Below are 22,920 nucleotides of genomic sequence, written 5' to 3' on the forward strand. Positions count from 1 at the left end.
CGCTCCCTGCTGCAGTAGTTTTATGGTTACAGTTGTCAGAAATATAAATATCGAGGTGTATATCCCAAATTGTGAACTTTGTGCCATAAAGTGTAATCGCTGTCCCCCTTACATCGCTAAATAATCAATAGTCAAATGTACCTCTTGCAGATTATAATTTTTTCTTATGAAATGGGACTCTTTAAGTCGACAGAACCATCCATTCTTTAAAAAAAATCTTAACACGAAGGTGCAAGTTTTACCAGGAGTATAACGGTTGATATTTTCTCGCAAAATATTATACTTAATACGACTGGAGAACTCAGAAACTAGGGCTTCCGATCCCACACTGATAATTGTGGAAACGACATTGTATTTGAATATAATTTGAGGAAGCCGGTTCTATGGACAGAAAAATTCTTGACGAATGCTTCGCGGCGACGCTCGATGCGAATCCTAACGTGCGACTGCAAGCTGAGCTACAACTCACGGAGGTATGCCATTTGATTACGCGTATCTCTCTTCACGTCGGAAATTTACGTGGAGGAGACTCTCTTAAGGCGGTTGTTTCAGGACTAACACAACAATAGGCCTCGCAGCTTCCGGGGTTCATAAATACGTGTTTAGATATCATTCTGTCACAGCCTACAAGCAGCATTCAGCTCTCTGGTAAGTAACCTACCGAAAGTCGACATTTTTCTTCTTGAGAAGGAAGGATCATTGAGTGACACGATGCACTTCCTGGGAGAGTACTCTTTTGGTCATGCACTGGCGTGCCCCGTTCCACTCGACGTTTACTAACACAACAGCCGCCGTGTACTTGAAGAACAAAGTGATCAGAAATTGGGAGTATGAGGAGTTCAACAAGTCCGCGGCTATCGCGGAGGAAGAGAAGCCGGCTTTTCGCGAGCGTCTCATCCCTGCCATCATCAACTGCCCTGCGCAGCTGAAACCTCACATGGTAGCAATCCTGAACAAGGTTATTACCTATGACTACCCTGAAAAGTGGCCCACCTTCTTAGATCATACCGCCCAGCTTCTTCAGAGTCAAGACATTGAATACGTTCATGCTGGTCTGGCTTGCCTGAATGAAATCACTAAGGCCTACAGGTGGAAGAGTCGTGAAGCCAGAAGCGCACTGGATAGACCTATTGAGGTCGCGTTTCCCTTGGCTCTACAAGTCGGTAATTCACTCCTTAACGAGAACAGCCCCAAGGCTGGTGAAATGATGCATCTCATCATGAAGTGTTACAGATCAGTCATTGCAGTAAGTGTTCACGTATTACCATGACTTTAACATTTGCAGTTGGAGCTCTCTCCTCGTCTCCAGGACCAGTCTTCGCTGGTTCCATGGGGTACTCTCCTGCTACAAGTAGTAGGTAAATCCATTCCTGCCGATCAGCTTCCTGAGGATGAAGACGATAAGGAGGCTCATCCTTGGTGGAAGTCAAAGAAATGGGCTTACCGGAATCTCAACAAGCTCTTCTCTAGGTAAGCAAACAATTCGAAGTTGGTCTGTCTGGACATCACTGACGTACATTAGATACGGAGATCCTTCTTCCTTGACCGACAGTATGAAAGAGTACAAAGCCTTCTCGAAGAACTTCGTCGCGAACTTCGCCACTGAAATCATGAAGGCTTACCTTCACCAGACCGAGCTTTGGGTCCAAAAAACCCTCTGGCTCTCACGCCCGGCACTCTATTGCATTCTTGAGTACTTTGAAGAATGCGTGAAGACTAAAGTCACTTGGGATCTCCTGAAAGTTCATGTTGATAGCCTCGTTTCGCATGTTATCTATCCACTTCTGTGTATTAGTGATGAGGATATTGAGCTTTTCGATTCGGAGCCCGTGGAGTATATCCATAAGCGTCTCGGTAAGTATTAAATCAGCTTGATGTGCTAACTGAAAGACTACTTTGAGGATAGTCCGACGACGGATATTGCAGCTGCTAGTTTTTTGGTCACGCTGGCTGAGCGCAGACGGAAGTCTTCGTTTAAAAACATTCTTGCGTTTATTAATTCGGTTGTCGTGATGCACAACAAGCCACAAGACGAGCTCTCTGCCCGCCAGAAAGAGGGTGCTCTGAGAATGATCGGTTCCCTTTCGCACATTATTCTTGGGAAAAAGAGCCCGGTCGCAGGGATGATGGAAGACTTCTTCGTGCAATATGTGTTCCCGGATTTTCAAAGCGAATTTGGATTTCTCCGTGTGAGAGCCTGTGAGCTTCTGAACAGCTTCTCGGAGCTTGACTACCAGAATCCAAACGTACGTTGAAGATCTGTTTGATTTACTGACAACGCAGAACGTCAGTTTTGTCTTCACAAGTGTCATGAACTGTCTTAACGACCAATACCTGCCCGTGCAGGTGGAGGCGGCTTTGGCTCTACAGCCTTTGGTTCGTCATGAATCTATCCGCAACGCTATTTCTGCGGATATCCGCAGCATGATGTCCAAGCTTCTGAGTTTGACTAAGAAGATCGACATAGACTCTCTTCTTGGTGTCATGGAGGACTTCGTCGACCTCTTCTCGGAGCAGCTGATTCCGTTCGCCGTTGAGTTGGCCGAAGAACTGGTAAGTGATAGTTTGATTGCACATACAGGAGCTTACAGAATTAGCGCAACCAGTTTTTGCAGACCCTTGGCGAGGTTATTGAGAAGCAGAACATCGATCCCAATTCTTACGATGCGTCGGCAGCTGACTACAGCGATGACAAGAACCTGGCCGCGCTGGGGATTCTGAACACGTTGGAGACTCTGCTTCTGAGCCTCGACAGTTCTCCGGAGGTAGTCGCCCGTATCGAGCATGCTATCATTCCTGTTGTCAAAGCTGTTCTTGAAAACGAACAGACTGACATGTACGGTGAAGTTTTTGAGTTGGTGGATTCGAGCAGCTTCTGCCTCAAGCGGATTACTGAGAGCCTGTGGAGTCTCTTTGGTCTCCTGCACAACAGCTTCAAGACCACTGCCATGGACTACCTCGATGAGCTCCTTCCTGCGCTGGAAAACTACATAATCTATGGTTCTGAGCAGATGAAGGCCAACCCTAACTATCCTGCCGCCATAGTGGACATCATTAATACTGTAAGTCTAGTACTGATTTCACCCTTCTGACTGTTAAGGTGTTCACCAACGACGAGAGACTGGGTGCGATGGACCGCGCGGACGCTTGCAGACTGGTGCAGACTCTGTTGCTCAATTTGAAGGGCCATTGCGATAACTATATTCCGTATCTCATTTCGGTTGCCATCGGCCGCTTGCAGAATGAAGCCGAGGTCGACAAGAACAAGGCCTACTACATGGGACTGGTCGAGGTCGTGATCAATTGCATCTATTGCAACCCTCCTTTGGCACTGCGTTTCCTGGAAGAGAATAACCACACCGGTTACTTCTTCAACCTGTGGTTCACGTCGATCGAGAGCATGACTCGTGTCCATGACAAAAAGCTTTCTGTCATGACGATCATCAACGTTATGTCTCTTCCTGATGACCAGATTCCAGCGAGCCTTCAGCCTGGATTCGGCCAGCTTCTTCACGGAACTCTACAGTTCCTGAAAACACTCCCCGATGCAATCAAGAAGCGCGAAGAACTGTCGAAGAAGTTTGAGGCCGATGAGGTTGATTTTTACGCTGGCGACGATAACTTCAACACTGGCGACTGGAATGATGAAGCCGAAGAGGAGAACGATGCGGACGAACCGATCACTAACGAGTACATTGAGTACCTAGAGAAGCAGGCTAGCAAGCTCGAAGCTAAATCGGGTGGTGGTTTCGATTTCGACGATGATTACGAGGAACTCGAGGAGGAACCGCTTTATGAGTCTCCTTTGGACAACGTCAGTGTTTACGTTGCGTTCCGCGACTTCATAGGAGCTCTCCAGCAACAGCCGGCTAGAAACGAGCTGCTGACAAAGGAGCTCACTGATGAAGAAAGGGGCCTGATTGATCTGTCGATTCAACAGGCTTTCAAAGACGAGGCCTCGGCGGCTGCCACTTCTGCAGCTGCCAGCTAAGAGACGTCGTGATTTGGGCAACAAAAGTTCAATTTTTGATTTGATTAGCATTGGGACCAAGGGACTCAAAACAGCCCTCATAAATCGAGCAACATGCTTATTCTCGTCTGATATTGTGTAGCATCTGTGTCGTCAGGTTTAGCCTCTTGTATCTACCGAAAGGAATCAAACTCTGTAATAAGTAATTATGAGACTAATGAAGACTATTTCCACAATGTCGACTGAAGAGCGTCTCTAAGCCGTCGAACAAGCTTGATGAGAATAATTTGATGATAGCTAATATACATAAATAATTACAGGAGTCCTATCAATTTTCACATCTTAAAACAGATATCCATGAGTACAAATACATACAGTGGATAATATACATGGTGCAGCTGCTAGTCGGAGAGCGCGCATGGATGCCTTGCGCGAACGACGGCAAATGCAAAAATTATTTTGGCCATGGCCAAGATAGTAAACAATATAACGTAGAAATACATGATATCACCGGTACGCCATAGTCCTTTCTAATTAGTCCACAGTTCTGTCTCTCTATATTTGTGTTGGTCGAATTCCAAACAGAGGTTAGAACCCTGGGTAACATGAAAGAGGATGATCAAATTCGACGTGAGTATCATCCTTACGGGCCATTCTCTTGATTGAGTTTCGATCGTGCTAGGCCAAAAAGCTCTTCTTGCTTTCTCAGAAGTTCTTCCTCCGTCATCCCCGAGGCTTCAAACTTTCCGAACTTCCGCTCTCGTCCTTGCTATTAAATTAGCACGCTCTCGCGACCTCGAATTACCTTCTGGAATTCCTTGTGCTCCTGAATCACGTCGCGGATTTGCTCAATGTACTCGGAGAACCCCAATTCTTGTAATGCTTTGATAACATGCTCAGATGCAATTGTCTTTTTAGCCTCCTTTTCGGCAATGTCGTTGGCCTCTGTGGAGATCAAGCCAATGAACTCGACGCAGCATTCAATTAACGCATCGCGAGTATCTCTAGAAAAGACCAAATCGGGTGGTATGATTTCCGAGACTATCTTCTGAACGGTCGCTGTTCGTTAGCATGAGTTTATTTCAACAATTTACCTTTGGGGAGCGACAGGTCTTCAGACGTTGATGGCTCTCTGTCGGACATGCTTGCAAAATGTATAATGCGACTATGAAAGCGCGTCGCAATGCAGCTCAATCTTAAATAGAGCCTCGTTGAGTTGTGAGAAGCCGAGTGTTTCTTCAGGCTGCCCTTGCAACCTGTGCCAAATCGGAATCAGTTACTAAACCCTTCACGTCTTTCCGCTCAAGTTTTAATAGTCATCAGTGTTGAAGCGTTGTGTCAACAGTTAACCAGATAGTGTAGACGATGTGTAGCCTATTGTCGAGACGTCGACCTTTTATAACCGTGACAGGGACACGAGAGAAAAACTCGCGTTTATATAAATTTTTCTGTACAAGCCATATAATGTTGGCCCCGTTAATGTGTTGTCGCTAGGTGTGGAGGTGAGTATATTCAGTCACATATCAGTAATTAATCTACCGGATAGAATACTACCGAGATAATACACGTGACTTGACACGCCTATATTATAGTCATCGCATGAAACTGGCTTTATATCAGCTTACTGTGGAACATCGGTACCAGTACTGTGTCAGCGTCACCGTCTTGAAGGGACGTAAGTATCACCTCTATATCTGCGGTATCAGATATGACAACAATCGACAGAGCAGCCGGAGAAGGAGCTGACGATATAGAAGCTCATCGGCTCCCTATCAAGTGCAAGAACTCGCAATGCCCTTTGACTGCAGGCCCTGATATCAAATTGCCCGGACTATAGAGACTGGCAGCTCTTCGAGGACAAATAATTTGGGGAGACTTTAAAGGCCAAGTAAGACTATTCTTGATCTACAGGACTTGAAAGGCAGTCGACAACATGGATGCAATTCCATCGTCACCGGCGCAGATCTATCGCAATATGCTCATACTGGAGGAATCGCTGCGAAGCCAGTATCTGGCTTTGCGTGCTCGTCGGTATAAATACACGCTCTTTAGCGCGTCGCTGCTGATGTGGACCGCGTATTTTTACTATGGGGTTTTCATACAGTATTCGGTATACACCTCTGTTCATCTTTTCCACAAACTCGGACTTACAGTTGGCATAGTCACCCTTGGCTTGTTCTATCTCTCGGGGCTATATTCAAAGACGATGGTTTATCCCCGGAGGTTTCTACCCAACACCAACAAGGGTCTTCGTCAATTCAACTTGAAGTTGGTGTCTACGAGAACCAGCGTCTCATCAGAGCTCTACCGCTACGTCGTGAGATCGCTAAGGCTTTTGTTTTATCGCATCCGATACAGACCCGAGCCACCACCAAGACAGTTTAATCGAGCTGGCGAAGGCTCCGGGAAGAAGTTAGCAGGTGAGCGACGATCAAGCTCAGTTTCAAACTCTGGATCTGCTTCTTCTACGCCGCTTCGACATGGCCTGCAAGAGCAAAACACTAGCCCTAATGCCAGAAGAGGTGCGGTATCTGCGACAAGCACAAAAAAGTCGAGATCTTCTTCTTCGTCATCGATGCAGTACACGCTGTCGGCTGAGCAGCAGTCGACTGCCAAGCCTCTCCCATACTACCACCACTACTATTACCACTACAAGCCTCCGGGCGGCGAAATCGTAAAGCTTGTTATGATCCCTAAAGCCTTCAGTCCGGAATTTCGTGAGGGCTGGGAAATTTATAGACAAGAGTACTGGGAACAAGAAAATGAACGCAGAGCTGCTAGAAGCGCTGGAAGAATTTTGTGCCACTGCGCAGCAGAAAGACCGACAGGAGAACGCACTGGCGACAAGCAAGTGGCTGAGAAATCATAGCTGCTGCCATAACAGATCGACTTTTCCCAACTTCAAAACCGCTGTCAGCGCGCTTATATGGAGAGACACTTAAGAGTCTTAGTATGAAAGAACATCTACTCACAACACGGTCGCTACCTGTACAGGCACCCATTGTATAATTTTAGAGCATGAAGTACGACTTTTATGTATCATTTAGGCATCAAATATCACTGCAGTTTCACGATCTCATTACTCTTTGTCTGCATGCGCTAGTTCATTGGCACATAGCCCTTTCGTAGTATAGTTTTGGTTTTATATTTTGGTTTTATTATGGAACTAGGAAACACAAAAAAGTTCAACCCAACAAGACTAAATCGGCAATTACAAAATGAAGAAACGAACAATTTTGGGAAATCGAAGGTTACTCCATTTAGAGCTTGTCGTAGTACTCCTCGTAGCCAGGAACCTCGACCTTCATGCCGTGGCGCTTTCTGGCCTCCTGGACGATCTGACCAGGCTTGGTCGACGGGTCGAGCGGCGAGCCGCCCATGGTAGCCCAGTGGTCGAAGACCATCTGGGGGAAAGCCTGACCACCGGTAGCCTGGCGGAGCTCGCCGGTGAAACCGAAGGACTCGTTGACGGGGAGGTAAGCCTTGACGGTGAACAGCGGGGTACCCGGGCGCTGCTCCTCCGAAAGGACCTGGCCACGCTTCTTGTTCAGGACCGAGTAGATACCACCAATGGCGTTCTCCGGGCACTGGATCTCGACCAGGAAGACGGGCTCCTGGATACGAGGCTCAGCAAGAAGAGTAGCAGCGTAGACAACACGACGCATAGTCGGGATGATCTGGCCACCACCACGGTGGATGGCGTCAGCGTGCAGGACAACATCGAGGATGTTGACACGGATGCCACGCAGGTTCTCGCCGAAGACGGGACCCTCCTTGGTAGCCCACTGGAAAGCGGCAACACACGAGTCCTTGATCTCGTTAAGGTACTGGACAGCCTTGGTCTGGTCGACAACAAGGTTAGGTCCGTTACCGTCGGGACCGAAACACCAGATCTTACGACCGTCGGTGACATCCCAGCCGAACTCGTCAGCAAGGACACGGGCACGAAGCTTGAAGTCGTCACGGGGCGAGACCTTGCCCGACTCAATAGCAGCGCTAACTTCGTCGTCAAGAGGCTGAGCCTTAACGAAGATACGGTTGTGCTTGTTGGGCGACTTCGACAGAGCAGTCATCGACGACTCGGCCGAAACGGTCTCACGGTAAGAGACGATAGGAGGCGAGATTCTCAGGGGGACACCAGCGTGGTCCTCCTCAAGGTCCTTCAGGCAAATCTCAAGGTGGAGCTCTCCAGTACCAGCAACAATGTGCTCACCCGACTCGTTCATGAGGGTCAGGACACAGGGGTCCGACTTCGACAGACGCTTAAGACCCTCAACGAGCTTGGGCAGGTCGTTGGCGTTCTTGACCTCAACGGCGACCTGGACGACAGGCGACACCGAGAACTTCATGACCTTCAGGTTGTGGGCAGTCTCCGAGGTGGTCAGGGTACCCGACTTCAGAAGGAACTGGTCGACACCAACCAGACCAACAATGTTACCAGCGGGAACATCGTCGATGGGCTCAATGAAACGTCCCATCATGAGAACAGTGCGCTGGATGGCCTTGATGAACAGGTCGTCCTTCTTTCCAGGGGTGTAGTTGGGTCCCTGGATGCGGACCTTGAGACCCGACTTGACGGTACCGGCGAAGACACGGCCGAAGGCGAAGAAACGACCCTTGTCCGAGGTGGGGACCATCTTCGAGACGTAAAGCATGAGAGGACCGTTGGGGTCGCAGTCGCGGATAGCAATAGCACACTCGTCGTCCTCGGGTCCCTCGTAGAGGGAGGCGGCACGGTAAGCCTGGGCGGTGACAGGCGAGGGCAGGTGCAGAACCATCATCTCAAGAAGAGCGTCAGCGGCAGGCAGGAACTTGCGCATGACAACCTTGAGCAGAGCCTTGCCCTCGAGCTCCTTCTCGTCGCCCTTAAGGGTGATCTCGAGCTTCTCAAGGAGGACAGGGATCTGGTCCTTCTTGTAGTTCATGACAGCATCGAAGATTCTGAAGATGGGGTCAAGAACGAACATGTTGAAAGCACGCTCAAGGGGCTTGCCCTTGGCGTCAGTGCCAACCTTAGTCCACTTCTTGGTGGCAGGGTTGAAGTAGTTGTCACCCCACAGACGCTCCATCATCTTGTTGCGGTCGACACCGAACTTCTTCGAGTACTTCACGGCAAACTGACGGACGGTGAAAGCCCATCCGTGCAGACCGGAACCGAAAGCGATAGTTCCCTGGTCGGGGTAGACCTGGCAGTCACCAAGAGCCTTGTCGAAGTAGGTGGCGATGATGACGTTGACCGACTCAACGGTACGAGCAAACGACTGGTAAAGGTCCTCCTTGCTGACCTGCAGCTCAAGAAGAGCACGGTCGACCTTGTTGATGATACAGACAGGCTTAATGCGCTCACCAAGAGCCTGACGCAGGACAGTCTCGGTCTGGACACAGACACCCTCAACGCAGTCAACGACGACAAGAGCACCGTCCGTGACACGCAGAGCAGCAGTGACCTCCGACGAGAAGTCAACGTGACCGGGCGAGTCGATCAGGTTGATCAGGAACTCGTTGCCAGCAGTCTTCTGCTTGATGTCGGCAACATCGTCGTCGCTCATCTCAGCGAACAGCGAGATGGCAGTCGACTTGATGGTGATACCTCTGTCCTGCTCATCCTGACGAGTGTCTGTGAAACGGGCCTCACCGGCCTTGGCAGCCGAGATGATACCAGCACGCTGAACAAGCGAGTCGGTCAGGGTGGACTTTCCGTGGTCGACTAGGCTTTGTTAGTACTGCCTAATAAAAAAATTTGCCAGTCCAATACATGCGTAGGGTGTAGGGTGAATTTGGCTCATCCGGGTAAAATTCGGATTAACCAGTAGCGCGAAAATGTAATCTTCCCGCTTATGCACCAAAACCCACACCTTCCACATCCAGCTGATACTGTAGAGCATGGATTCCATCTAGAACTTACCGTGGGCAATGACCGACATGTTACGGACATTGGTGACCTTGTCCATAAGGGAACGAATTTGCTACAATCATTAGTATTTGCGTACTCTGCGGCAGGCAAGCCACCGTGAAAAATTTGAGTTCAAGACAGTCACAGTAAAAACCTGTTCACGACAGATCCCCAAGAGCTCGGCGGCGCTTCGCGGATAAGCCGTAAGGCATTAGAGAATCATCGACAATGACTGTTTGGTGTGTAGAGGGCATTTACCCATGGTGTCGCGAAATTTTTTTTCGCTTATCTCCACACCAAACAGCGGATGCTTGATGATCTCTAACCCTCCATTCTTGAATCCGTAGAATAAAAAGTACTTACGTCGATTGTGAAGTTAACTAGATCATGTTAGCCATTGTTCAGTTGTAAGCGGCCGAGATCTATCATGTTTGATTGCAAGATATATCGGTTCAAAACCGACAATACACGCTCAATCAAATCACAGATTCAACCGCGACCAAAATCAACATACCCATTTTTAATTTTTTTTTCTCCCGAAGTCAACAAAAAAAGAGCAATCTGTCACAATCTAGACGATGGACAGTTGGAGTAACAACTAGTTGTTTGGAAGAGGTGAAAGGGGGAGGGTGAAGACAGGGAAGAAAAGAAAAAAAAAAGAAAAAAATTTTGGGTCTAAAAGATGAAGCGCAAACAGAAGCCTGGCGACCGTGACGGCTTTGGCATAAAGTTCCACCGTTGAGATGGCACACCGTTTAATTACCCGGTGAACGTTGAACCGTTCATAAAAGTCACGTGTTATATGTAAGCAACGCAATCTCACAAGCCAACCAAGACAAATTCTGCAGGCACGCTTCCTGTGACAAGCGTAGTCCTATTAATTACTTACACAGATTATATGTAATAATTCAATCTTCTGGATTAATCGACTTAAACTGTGTTACAGCTGTAAGCTAAATTACAATTACCATGTCGAATGACACGCGTCGGTCAGTTTACCATCTTGAGTGATAGACCCATTTCACGAAGCTGAGCGATAGTGGACTCCTCCGTTGATGGAGACATTGGGTTCTCGTTCTCTTGCTTATCAGTGTCGCGGTCTCGCGAAAGTACTGTATCGGCCCGTGAGATCTCCTCTAGCTCAAGCTTCAAAAATTCTTGTACACCGAGCGCTTCTGTCTCCAGCTTTGTCTGCCGAGCTGATGCGTGGTTTTTGTAGGTATGAGAGATTTCCTTCGCTGCACGTCGATTTTGGGTCGCAGTAGAAGTCGCGGCAAGAGATATCGGACCCGAAAGATCAGGAGTCACTGTCGGGACTATATCCTCGTAGACCTCCACCACTCCACCAGAGCCATCTGAGTCGGTAGCAAGATCGAGTTCCCAGCCAGCAGAGACGCCAGAAATGTCAAAACCCTCCTTGAGCATCTCAATTTTACGCCAGCTGTCCCACGCCGAGGGTACGACGATCTTGTCGCGGTCTATAATGTTTGGCCGTAAGGCGACAAACCCTGGCTGATCTGACAGACCTACAGGCGACTGTATTTGCAGCAGATGGTAGAGCAGCGGAAAGAGCGTGTCCGAGTCTGAATTGAGGTAGATCAACGAGGCACCGTCTAAAAATTAACATTGATCACAGGCAGAAGCTTACGTTTCAAAAGTATTGTCCGCAAAAACTGTTGGATGAAGTCAAACTCTTCGTCAGTCCATCCGTTCTGGGCCTCGAGTGTCTCCATTCTCTCCGTTTCCAAAACTGCCACCAAAAGCTCAACGCCCAGTGGATGATCGTACATGCCCTGTTCCAGGTCGTGGACTACCTCGGGTATTGAAAATGTCCTGTCAACGTGCGCTGTTTCGAGGAATGGCTGGCTCGATAGCCGCTGAAATCTCTTAATACCTACGGTCAACCGCGCTCTATCGATACTTACACTCGTCCTTTCCTGTTGCTACTTTATCAGCATCGATTTGGCTGAGAACGCCTTTGAGATATAGAACCCAGTCCGCGATAGCCCCAGCCCAAGACTGAGGCTCGTTGCAGTTTAATAAAACCGTAACAAGCACCTCCGAAAGCTGTATATTTACACCCGAGAGCTTTTGTGCCAAAAAGGATGCGTGAGCCTCATGCAGTGTCGGGATTGTGTAGATCTCGAGACGAACCAGTGTATCCTCTTGCTCAACATCGTTGACGTCGACATAGGTATACGCAGCTAGAAAGTCATTTGCTACGGGCTCCGGACAAGGAATTACACTTATAGACTGCGCTCTTGAGGCCAAGATCAAGTCGATATACGCTCGCTGCATCTCGGCCGAGCCGCCTGGTGTTAGCATCTAGTACTTGGGGCTGCGTACCCAGTATTATCAAAGTCCGAGTCGGCGTCGCTTTGGTAGAGACTACCGACTGGAGTAGCGGAGTCCAGATTTCGGGCATTGTGTCGATATCCGGGGGTGGCATGGCTGCGAATGTGGACGTCCCTCTACCGTAGTTCAGCCCGGTTTGACGAAGTCACACAAAATCAAATGTTTAGTCGGTGGAGCTTAGTTTGCTGCTGTGTTACCTGTCATCTCCGCATGTAAAAGTGCTCTTTCGTTGACCAGGCCGACTGTTTGCCCCTTTCCGATGACGTGTTGAAAGACGCGAGGCGTAGCAACGCGATTTTTTTTTGGCCTTCGTAGAAGTTTGTGAGGTTCATTATCGAACGAAGACATTTTAGTTCCGTATTTATCTATCGGGCCACACAAAAAGTCTGGTCAAGACAAAATACCCGCCGACTCGTCAACAAAAGGATACCGAGAACAGGCAAAAATCTATAGGGTATCCGAAGCGAGTAATATACGAAAGAGACTCTCGGCGGTCGTCAAGACGAGACTACTAAGATAGTCTGCTGGGTCCCGGACGGGAACAGAAGACATAGAGCGAAGGAGGTCGAGCCAGGAGACGACGACCCCAAAGGGACAACAAGAAGGACGACGTCATGAATTTGCATCAGCCTCTAAACGCTTATGCGCACTCGAAGCGGCCCCGACTACTTTGTGCGTCGTTCAATCAGGAGCAAGAATGCTTTGCGATAGGCCACGAACACGGCTTTCATGTTTATAACACCGACCCAACCGAGCGGCGAGTGAAGAGAGGTAAGTAGAACGCTGTTCGACTGCTGACCAAAAGATTTCGTCGATGGTGGGATCGGTATTGTCGAAATGCTGCACCGGACAAACTACTTAGCTCTTGTGGGCGGCGGCCCTACCCCGAAATTCCCCATAAACAAAGTAAGAGGTCACCAAAGTAGCAACTGACGGCAGGTTATAATATGGGACGATCTCAAAAACAACGTTGCTCTTTCGTTGGAGTTCCTGTCGTCAGTGCTTGCTGTGAAGCTCTCGCGAACACGGATCGTCATTTGCCTGAAGACCAAAATTTACGTGTATATTTTTTCATCGCCACCCGTACGGTTGGCTGTCTACGACACTGTTGAAAACCCGCTTGGCCTTTGCGCGCTCTCGAACAATAAGCTTGTTTTTCCCGGTATCCAGGACGGCCATCTACAGATAGTGGATCTGTCGCAACAGGGTCAGGAGCGCAATCTAATATCCATCATCAAGGCACACCGAGCAAAAGTAAAATGTCTCGCTTTGAGCCACGATGGTGCGCATGTTGCCAGTGCAAGCGAGACGGGAACCATCATCAGAATACACTCAGTGGAGACGACAGCTCTGATGCACGAGTTCCGCCGGGGCATCGACCGCGCCACTATTCAATCGCTATCGTTCTCACCTACCTCAAATCGCCTCGCTCTACTTTCAGATAAAGACACGCTACACATTTTTGACACATCTCCTCTGTCAGCGTCATCCAATCGTCGTCATGTACTTTCGAAAGTCCCTTTGCTGCCGAGATACTTTTCGGGTGAGTGGAGTTTTGTGCAGGCTCGCTTGGGCGACGACAGAACTGGCCGCGGGACGCTGGGTGGTGTTATCGGATGGGCCTCAGAAGATTGCGTTGTGGTCATCTGGCCGACAGAGGGAAAAATTGAGCGCTACGCAATCAAGGAGAAAGATGGAAGCACACCTTCGGGCATTGTTATCCAGGGAAATATCAACGGAAATGGTAGTGTTCGGACAATTGGTACTATAGGCGACGCCGGCAATGAGAAGTGGGAACTCATCAGAGATAGTTGGCGCAAATTTGAAGACATCTAGCCTTACCGTTTCATCAGTTGACCAGGCCAATGTTATTGTTTAATAGTTGTACAGCTTGTTTTAATTCGCATCTACGGCCTTTCTAATACATGCAAGCGCTGGAATACGCGCGTTTTTTTCCGTTGTGCGAGACTACATCAGACTTGCACATTGCTCCGCGATTTGTACGCAGCAGTGATGAATATATTCGCTTAGTCGGGAAAACTTGAGCTTGACTGCGGACGCCGGGGCGTCTGAACGATAGTCTTCACTGACGTAGGTGGGTTAGGGCTACAAATAACCGACTGTCAAAGCAGCTAGCACACAGCTGAACAGAATTTTATATAAATAGACAAGTTCCGCAAAATTTTTTTCTGTGAAGGCCCTCACAGAAGCCTTGTTTTCACCGACCACTCTGGGCTGGGCGCGCCCAGCGTACTGACACAGTGTGGTCGCTTTCTGTCTGCTCGATTTTTGTTCTGCTTTATCTCCACATTTTGTGTCTGTTATTTCATATCCACATACAATCACCGAGGTAGTCTCTTTGATTCAAAGATCATTGACAGATGCCTCGGACTGTACATTAAGGTACGTGGGCAGATCTGAGCTATGAAACTAACTGACAGTTTAATATACTGCTCCACTGGTTCTGTTGATTTCGGTGTCCGAAATACTTTCAGATCGACTGACAAACTGTCGTCAAAGTCTCCGATTAGAGATTCAAATCCCGTAGCATAACACTGCATGCGTACACCTTAACCTATCCAGCCCTGTCATGCGAAAAGCCCTCGATGAGACGCCTGCGCTTGCGCTAGCATGGCAGAGAAATCTTACAGTTTCTTTTAATGGCTTTGGTAGTCTAGTCAATACGCAGATAGCAAGCTGGATCTACGCCTGTTATACCTCTTGTCCTGGGCGTCGAATGATATTAGGTTCGACCGACTTCTTCGGTGCCCGCGGCTAGAGAATAATGGGTTTCTGGCGTCGTTGCATTACATATTCTACCGCAGCCTCTGCTTGCAGACCTAGCCACGCTGTTGTAGATAGTGCGCAATGGCACATTTTCATAGCATTAATATACTCAATTGTGAGCTGACAGATGGGAGCGCTTAAGACAGCGGATTGTAAGTGACGCGAGTAGGCCGGGTAACCCAATCATTACCCGCGCCTGCAAGTCGTTCTTCGACGCTCTATCATCCAACATCCTCATCCTATTCTATCGAATCCTCAATCTAGAGAAGCGCAGGATACGCTTCATTGCATCATCCAGCTACTAGAGAGCACTGTCGCTGCCGCTTGAGAGAACACTGGTACAGCAAGTTGCGGCTTGAGACTCTTGATAGATTGTGCCCTGAAGGATCAACTTAACACGACTCACATTACACCATGGCCGACAGATATTCGTTTTCGTTGACGACGTTCTCTCCTAGGTAAGTGACTATTCATGCCACTGGTCTGTGGATTCAGATACTGCCAGATTGTCCGGAGTCGGAGTAAGACGCGGAGCGTTGCTTGCAAGCCCATATATCGAAACTGAGCCAGTATCTCTGCCGACGCTGGAGGGGCAGCAAGCCTGGGCCTTTAGAACACGCTGACATCTCAGCGGAAAGCTAGTTCAGATCGAGTACGCCTTTCAGGCTGTCAACCAGGGCGTGACCTCTCTGGGAATCAAGGGTAGGTCGGACTGCTCGCGGCGTGCTGACGAAACAAGCATCCAACGGAGTCGTCCTTGCGACCGAGAAGAAGTCATCGTCGCCTCTGATCGAGGCGTCGTCGCTTTCCAAGGTCTCACTGATCACGCCCGACATCGGCATGGTTTACTCCGGTATGGGTCCCGACTTCCGTGTCCTCGTGGACAAGGCCCGCAAAACGTCGCACACGAACTACAAGCGTATTTATAACGAGTACCCGCCGACCAGAATTCTGGTGCAGGATGTCGCTCGCGTCATGCAGGAGGCCACACAGTCCGGAGGCGTCCGCCCCTACGGAGTCTCGCTGTTGGTGGCCGGTTACGACGACGACTCGGAGTCGTTCTCGCTCTATCAGGTCGATCCTTCTGGAACGTACTTCCCGTGGAAGGCGACCGCCATCGGCAAGGGAAGCACATCCGCCAAGACGTTCCTCGAGAAGCGATGGAATGAAGAGCTCGAACTGGAAGACGCCATCCACATCGCTCTTCTCACCCTCAAGGAGTCCGTCGAGGGCGAGATGAACGGAGACACCGTCGAGATCGGCATCGTGGGACCTCCTTCAGATCACCTGCTTGGATTCGAGGGCGTCAAGAACGTTCAGGGTCCGCGTTTCCGCAAGCTGAGCCCGCAGGAGATACAGGACCGCCTGGACGCTCTCTGAGCCACTCGGCTACTACTACAAGCATCACATCTGATATGCACTGGAAATAGTTGTGAATATTTCAAACTGGTTATAATAAGATCTATGCATATGCCAAACTCCATCATTGTCCCTCCCTCTCCTGCAATCGCCGTTTCTCCGCGGCCTGGGCCATTTGCGCTCGCGCGGTCTCCCCGTCCCGCGAGTCCGACTCTGGAGGCTGGTAGAACTCCTGTGAAGTCAGACGGTGGCCCGAGTCCGCGTGGAACACGTTCAGTCTATCTGCTTCGCGCTCCAGAGTGTTCCAAAGATCGTGGAAAGCGCGGTCGTGGTCACCGTGGACGTTGTGGGCCAGCTCGTGGCACAATGTCGACCGAATGGTCTTATAGTCTCGCCAGCCGTCGTATGAATCTGTACGTAGCCGAAGCTCGATCTTCTGTCCATGGTTGGTGTTCAGTCCAAGACATTTACTCGTCATGGACGTGTTTGTCGCCGGATCAAGTTCGGTCAGCAGTCCCACCCTGAACTTGTGCTTCCGCATGATCGCACGTATGCCCGGCTCAGCAGCCAGTCGCTGTAAGATCTCAAGCGACCGCTCCTTCTGAGGCAAAAACGACAACGGCTCGATCTTCTCGAAACAGTATTCCTTATCAGCCCTTTGCTCTTCGAGAGTCTCCCGACTCCTTGCCGCGGCTGACGGCTTGAACTCGTTGATGTACGTCCGTTCGACATTCTCGGATTTCGTCTCGGCTATCTTGAACGCCAGGTTTATGCGCGTACCGATCAAAGTGATTTTTGGTTTCTTCGCTGTCCCTGGGGCACCACCGCTGTAAGCTCGTAAGACGTCTGCCGGCAGAACATCTCGAAGTCGCTGCTGGTCGTGAGCCGACCGTAGAAACAGCTTTGGCATAATCAGTTTCTGGGTCTCGGCCGGAACGTCCGTAATACGCTCAATCTCCTGCTTCAGTGAAAGCACCGATTCGTTCGCGGCGATCCGGACAATGAACTCGTTTGCGCTTACAGCCTCTGGGACACCCTCCAGCGCCCCGCCCTTGTAAGCGATCTGGAGCGCCAGCGTGTCGCCCTCCATCTTTGTTGAAACAAATAGAGTCCACTCACAGCAGTCTGTCAAGGTGAGCAGCGACAGTGAATGCCAAACCGGCCCTTTAAAACCAGTCTACGTGAGCCAACGGTTCCAGCTTCTTACGTTGATCGAACTCGAGCGAAGAAGTGATTTGTAAGCCCTCACGTGCGGCTCACGTGCGCTGTCACAGCTTATTGATCCTCGCCCGCTAGTTCCGCACACTGCCCCTAAACCTAATTTAGACGCGGGTTTACAGGTACGCCTATGGTCTGAGCTCAAGAGACACAAACAGAGCTGACTGTCATTGATCTTGTTCAAAAAGGTCTATAGGTACAAAAATCTAATTGCGGGGGAACGTGCGCATCTGACTTAACAAGACGGCACTTACATACATGCTGGACACGTATAATCAGATCTCTTAAGCAACTCCACTGTTATGCTCATGCGATCTTACGCAATCAATTCAATACTCAAAAAAAGGTAATTCCAAACAATGCAAATAATTTTTAGCTTATGAAGTATCGTGAGGTGTGTCTCTTATGCAATGCCAAAAATGCAAACAAATAACTAAAAGACCAGCAGCATGGCTTAGTTACGGAAAGATATTTTTCGACCCAATCGTGAGAGTCCCAGTTTATACATCTCACGGCTTGATGACTTCCGCAGCTCGGGTAGTTCCGTGGTGTAGCCCTGTCCAGCAGAGTCAAAGGCTGGTAGATATTGGTTCGGAGGAGGGAGCGTCGACTGCGAAAACGTGTGCTTGTGGTCAGGGCGACCGGACTGTAAGTATGTGGAGCCGCCGATCGAGCTGTAATTGATCTCATCGGGAGGAGTAGGATATCCACCCTGGAATTCCTTTTCATGTCCGTCCTTATCGTATACTTTGGGACGACTTTTTGGTGTTTTTGTCTGCTTTGAGATAGGACCCTGCTGCAGCTGCGGGGAGGGGGCCACGGCCATGATCGAGTTGACCGGAGGTAGCTGCTGGAGCTCGTTGCCGTTTGTCGCAGCGCCGCCGGCACTCGGCCACTCGTGAGCGTAGGCGATGACACCGCTGTTATAAAGCTGAGAGAGATCCTGCTCAGACGCCGGCGACAGCGGGTACTTCGGTCCATGGACTGTCTCCGCATGCTGCGAGTACATGTTTCCGCTCAGCCTGTTTGTAGTGACAGGCGGGTTGGTCCCCGTGCTCAACGAACTCTCGATTGTCGTCGCACTGAAAGAGGGGTTAGGATTCACTACCCGAATAGTAGGCGAGTTTTCTTTTCTCATGCGCTTGCTCAGATGCCAGAACGACGAGTGGCTTGGAGCCTGGGCAGCAGGACTCTGCTGCATCGGAGTGTCCAGGTCTCCGTCGGTCGCCTCTTTCATAGATCCGGACAACGAGTCAGCGGCAGAGTTATATCCGCTGCTCAGATCGCCGTTCGAAGGAGACTGCGACGCAGGAGAGACCGGTGACATCTCAGAGAAGCTCGCCTCGATGCCACTTTTACGCATCTTGCTCTTACCAGGCTTAGAAAGATACGGAATCTTGGCCGAGAGTATTCCGGCACGTTTGGTAGGCTGCGGCTGCGGCGGCAGCTGGTAATGGTGCTGATTGTACTGCTGTTGCATTTGTTGATGCATCTGCTGCTGGTGCTGTTGAAACTGCTTCTGTTGGTTGCTAGGCCTTGTAGTGAGAACAGGCTTGGCCGACTGTGGCTGTTGCTGCACCCGCTGAACCTGCGGCGTGATCTGTCCGTGTTGCTGATACTGCTGCAAAGGCTGTGCAGGCTGCTGCGACACCGGCTGGATGGCCTGCATATGCGGAGGTATCTGGTAGCTCGAGATCTGCTGGTAGCTAGCCTTGTGTTGGTGCGTCGGGGCATATTTCTGCGTCGGCTGAGACAAAGGCTGAGACATGTGTTTCTGCTTGTGGCGCAACTTCTGCTCCGCACGCTGGTCGATGATGTGGTGGTAGCTTCGGAACAGCCCGTGTTTCAGAGCCGTGGACGATGAACAACGCCGTGCGGGGTCCCAATACATGCAATTCCGCACGAAGTCAGCTAACTCAGGAGTCCAGGTCTGCGGAGGCAAGATAGTCTCCATTTTCAGTCCGAGCTTCTGGGGCATGACAATTCCCAGATCGTACGCATAGCGTGTAGCCTCTGTCCAGAGCCCACCGGGGGACGTGGCCTTCTCTGGTGAGCCCAAGACGTCTGCAATCTTGAAAAGCTGGTCCCATTCGTCAACACCCGGGAACAGGGGCTTAAGAAGAGCCAGCTCGACCGCGATAGCACCGAGAGCCCACATATCAACGGGCGACGAGTAATAACCAGCCTTCAGTAAGATCTCTGGAGCACGGTACCATCTCGTCGAGACATAAGACGTATACGGCGCCTTTGACTGTAGCTCGCGAGCCAGTCCAAAGTCCGTGATCTTAACCACATATCCGGGAACCAGGGCAGACGCAGACGACCCTGGAGTGGCCAAACCATTGTTCACGACAGTCATTGGGTCCTCACCCGGAAGAAGGCCTGCGCGTGTAGTGCCCGCGCTAATGAGAACGTTCTCCGGCTTGATATCTCTGTGGAAATAGCCGTGGGAATGAATATGGTCGAGACCAGTCAAGATCTGGTACATGATCGAGGTCACGGTGCCAAGATCGAACGGGGCCATGGCTGGCTGGCGAGTCTTGATGAACTGATAGAGATTCATCTCCATTGACTCCATGACGATGTGGAGCTTGTTGGTGGTGAGATCCAGAAAAATTTCAAATGCCCGCACGATCTGTGGATGAGACGGCAATGCCCGCAGAAAGAGAACCTCGCGCAGACGGAGATAATCTGCAGGATTCCGAAAGACCTTCTTCATAGATTTGATGGCCACCTGGCGTCAGCTCTAAACTAAGGGCTACTTACGACATCGCCGGGGTTTCCGGCAGAGCCTTTGCCGTCAGGGCGAACCTTCGCCAGCGAAACAGAACCGAATGAACCATCGCCGATGGACTCCAGGATTTGGAACCGGTCCGTCAAGGAGAGCTGGGTGGAAACCATGTTGAAGATTCGGTAGCCTATGCGGCCAGTAACGGCGCCCGATAGGCCAGCTAAAGTCCTTCAGCCAGTGTTGTTCAGCGCTCGCACATCTGTGGTCGCTACGTCGTCCGCAGCGAGTATAAAACTATACGGTGAGGGGCTTCAGCGGGTCTCTCGGCCTTTATGTGAAGTAGCCTGACAAAACGACGTAGGTCAGCGGTACTAGAGGGAACGCATCTGCGGATAGACGATCCCTCAGGTATATATACGATTCTGCGCGGTACGGTCCAGCAGCGCGCCAAATAATGTACAGTGCACTGCCCAGCGAGTATTTCTATACAGTCTTCTCTCGTGGTAGGGTGCTGGTAATTGCATACAGCGCGGTACACTATGTGATTAGCCTGGCAGTCTATACGCTACCCGGGTGGTCGCTGGACCCGGACGCGGCGGGAAAATAAGGCTGACTGACGCAGATAGTACGACCACTGGAGTAATCGAGCAGGAAACCAGCCGAGGCGGCGTCGATTATTGTCAAGAAGGAGAAAAAGAGGCGAAAGGCTGTCGGTTAGGCAGCTGCAGGCGGATATAGAGTGCATACGCCGGCACGAGAGTACGGGCGTGAATAGAGCCAGTGTAGGACGAGCTGTCTCATAACCTAGAAACGTACCAAGGCCATGCTCAGACAATCAAGGCGTTAAGATGAAGGGGCAAGGGCTAGAGGGGACGGTTTGCGTCAAGCGTGCCATTCTCGGCTAGCAGCCAGCACCTAACGAGTAGCTAGCTCGCGCGAGAGGCAGGTTACACAGCGCACAGAGTGAGAGAGAGCAAGTAAACTTTAATTAAATTAGAAACTCGTTTATTTCGTGACTGAGTTTGGATTAACGTTTGCCGAATGGGTCGAGGATGTACGCTTTGCCAGCGGGCGACGGCGCAGACAGGTGGACGGACGGTGGGTATGCTTGCGGCCGGGCTGACGTGCATTGCATACGCAGGATGTGTGTGCATATAGCGTACTTGCGTGCATGACTGCCGTAATGCATGGGTAGCTGCTGTTACCTGCATATGCCGGCGGTGTGACACTGCCGGTCAGAGCTCGACCGCGTACACGCCAGCATGGCCACGACCGCGCCCGATGGTGGGGGCGTGGCGGATTGATGTGGTGGCAGGGTCCGGCTTAGCGCAAGCCTCTAGCGCGCCTCCACAGTAACAGCCGCCTTTGGTCCGTCTGGCACCTGTCCCAGATGATCGGCTCCAGCCCCAATAGCTCGGATGCGGGCGGCTGGCGGCTGGTAGGCGGCGGCTGCCGGCAGCGGCCCACCGCCTATGGGCCACATTGTTGACCCAAAACTCGAGTCTGGTTCGCGCGGTCGTACACACCGCCGACGGCCGACCAGCCATCACCCCTCTCCATCGCCGAGGCGGGACCTGGGCGCTGCGATGCGGCCGCGGCGCGCTGCGCGTTACGTGCCACCGCAGCGGAGCAGCAGCCCCTGCCCAAGACACACGGGCCCACGTGAGCGCGGCCCGGCTGCGCCATGCCCGATGCATGACGTCGGACATTAGTGGGCTCGAGCAGGCCGTCAGCCGCTACGCAATGGTATATGCCGCGCAGTGCGGTTAGACCTGGAGCGCGGAAAGCGCATCGGGTATGCCTACGTCGACCTTGATGCCCGACCCCTGAATAAGCGCACTTGTCAAACTCTATCGGCCTCAGCTATCGCCGTGTGCGCGACGGCAACATTTGCCGCGTACTGCCTGCGCCTGCTGCCCGGTGCAGCCGACCCGGGAGCGCGTAGACGATGGCCTTTGTCCTCGCGTGCGGCCAGCATGGCGTGGATCCTGCCTGCCCGCTCGCCGACGCGCTGGGAGGCCGTCGCGTCAGCGCAGGCCGCCGCCGACTAGCGCCGGCATCTGGCTGGTCTCCTGCCGGTATCTCCACTCCGTCAGTTTGGCACACCCGTGACGCAAACAACGCACGCGTCCCTGCGTCATCTTGTTCTGCCCGTCCAGGAACCGCTGCGGTCGCGGGCACCGCGCGGCAGTGCGGCGGCCAGCGGCGCCCGCGGTGCGTACGCAAGGTTGCTGCGCCGCCGATCAGACTCGCCACGGACACGTGACGTGTGTGCTGTACCGGCGCGGCCGGCCGCGGATCACTGTCCTGGCGTCGTCATCGGCGCAGGCTGTGGCTGAGGCTGGCTGTGCGCCGCCGCTCGTCTGCAGCTGGTTCGCTGATCACACCCCAGCCACGGGCCTTCTAGAACACGCAACGGGTCGGCTGGTCGCAGTTCACGCCACCCTCCGCCGCCCAGCGGCCGCGGCTGCTGGCTCCGCTGGGCCAGTGGCGTGCCCAGGCACCGTTCCAGCACGCTGTCCCGGGGGCGGCCACCGCTCCAGCCGCCAATCTGGCCTGCCCGCCCAGGCCCGCCCGTGTGCTGTGATCCGCCGCCGCGCCCCGCCG

At 51.4% G+C, this 22,920-nt stretch overlaps 9 protein-coding genes across 9 annotated transcripts; 4 read left to right on the plus strand and 5 right to left on the minus strand.

The window, feature by feature from the left end:
* Positions 1–383: 383 nt before the first annotated feature.
* Positions 384–3,991, plus strand: V1510DRAFT_366197 (armadillo-type protein; the record flags this gene model as incomplete). Its single annotated transcript, XM_066931251.1, has 9 exons — positions 384–473; positions 570–648; positions 789–1,246; positions 1,286–1,470; positions 1,523–1,854; positions 1,891–2,246; positions 2,284–2,553; positions 2,598–3,062; positions 3,101–3,991. The coding sequence occupies 9 exons, from the start codon at positions 384–386 to the stop codon at positions 3,989–3,991; spliced, it is 3,126 nt and encodes a 1,041-aa protein (XP_066788513.1).
* Positions 3,992–4,302: 311 nt separating this feature from the next.
* On the minus strand, positions 4,303–5,508 carry V1510DRAFT_136140 (histone-fold-containing protein). Its single transcript, XM_066930334.1, has 3 exons — positions 5,065–5,508; positions 4,776–5,029; positions 4,303–4,739 (listed from the first exon to the last, which is right to left on the minus strand). Exons 1-3 carry the CDS (start codon positions 5,111–5,113, stop codon positions 4,614–4,616), a joined length of 429 nt encoding a protein of 142 aa, XP_066788514.1. The 5' UTR covers positions 5,114–5,508; the 3' UTR covers positions 4,303–4,613.
* A 395-nt stretch (positions 5,509–5,903) lies between these two features.
* On the plus strand, positions 5,904–6,839 carry V1510DRAFT_366248 (Spo7-like protein-domain-containing protein; the record flags this gene model as incomplete). The annotated part of the gene is made up of 2 exons (XM_066931252.1): positions 5,904–6,260; positions 6,576–6,839. 2 exons carry the CDS (start codon positions 5,904–5,906, stop codon positions 6,837–6,839), a joined length of 621 nt encoding a protein of 206 aa, XP_066788515.1.
* A 391-nt stretch (positions 6,840–7,230) lies between these two features.
* V1510DRAFT_366382 (P-loop containing nucleoside triphosphate hydrolase protein) lies at positions 7,231–9,921 on the minus strand (the record flags this gene model as incomplete). Its single annotated transcript, XM_066931264.1, has 2 exons — positions 7,231–9,677; positions 9,876–9,921. The coding sequence occupies 2 exons, from the start codon at positions 9,919–9,921 to the stop codon at positions 7,231–7,233; spliced, it is 2,493 nt and encodes an 830-aa protein (XP_066788516.1).
* A 573-nt stretch (positions 9,922–10,494) lies between these two features.
* Positions 10,495–12,288, minus strand: V1510DRAFT_395515 (dynein light intermediate chain-domain-containing protein; the record flags this gene model as incomplete). The annotated part of the gene is made up of 4 exons (XM_066931866.1): positions 10,495–11,476; positions 11,512–11,757; positions 11,789–12,161; positions 12,196–12,288. 4 exons carry the CDS (start codon positions 12,286–12,288, stop codon positions 10,854–10,856), a joined length of 1,335 nt encoding a protein of 444 aa, XP_066788517.1. The 3' UTR covers positions 10,495–10,853.
* A 132-nt stretch (positions 12,289–12,420) lies between these two features.
* On the plus strand, positions 12,421–14,402 carry V1510DRAFT_418177 (WD40-repeat-containing domain protein). The gene is made up of 3 exons (XM_066934081.1): positions 12,421–12,989; positions 13,024–13,124; positions 13,158–14,402. The coding sequence occupies exons 1-3, from the start codon at positions 12,833–12,835 to the stop codon at positions 14,052–14,054; spliced, it is 1,155 nt and encodes a 384-aa protein (XP_066788518.1). The 5' UTR covers positions 12,421–12,832; the 3' UTR covers positions 14,055–14,402.
* An 806-nt stretch (positions 14,403–15,208) lies between these two features.
* Positions 15,209–16,437, plus strand: V1510DRAFT_137698 (nucleophile aminohydrolase). Its single transcript, XM_066930338.1, has 3 exons — positions 15,209–15,463; positions 15,637–15,707; positions 15,745–16,437. Exons 1-3 carry the CDS (start codon positions 15,420–15,422, stop codon positions 16,383–16,385), a joined length of 756 nt encoding a protein of 251 aa, XP_066788519.1. The 5' UTR covers positions 15,209–15,419; the 3' UTR covers positions 16,386–16,437.
* Positions 16,433–17,558, minus strand: V1510DRAFT_418181 (WLM domain-containing protein). Its single transcript, XM_066934082.1, has one exon. It carries the CDS (start codon positions 17,452–17,454, stop codon positions 16,489–16,491), a length of 966 nt encoding a protein of 321 aa, XP_066788520.1. The 5' UTR covers positions 17,455–17,558; the 3' UTR covers positions 16,433–16,488.
* Positions 17,559–19,410: 1,852 nt separating this feature from the next.
* On the minus strand, positions 19,411–20,483 carry V1510DRAFT_366317 (kinase-like domain-containing protein; the record flags this gene model as incomplete). Its single annotated transcript, XM_066931257.1, has 2 exons — positions 19,411–20,316; positions 20,349–20,483. Coding segments are annotated over 2 exons (1,041 nt in total), but the record flags the coding sequence as incomplete, so codon positions are not given.
* Positions 20,484–22,920: the final 2,437 nt, after the last annotated feature.

The sequence above is a fragment of the Dipodascopsis tothii genome (genome assembly GCF_038497935.1).
Source record: "Dipodascopsis tothii strain CBS 759.85 unplaced genomic scaffold V1510scaffold_18, whole genome shotgun sequence".
Lineage (NCBI taxonomy): Eukaryota > Fungi > Ascomycota > Lipomycetes > Lipomycetales > Lipomycetaceae > Neoaidaea > Neoaidaea tothii.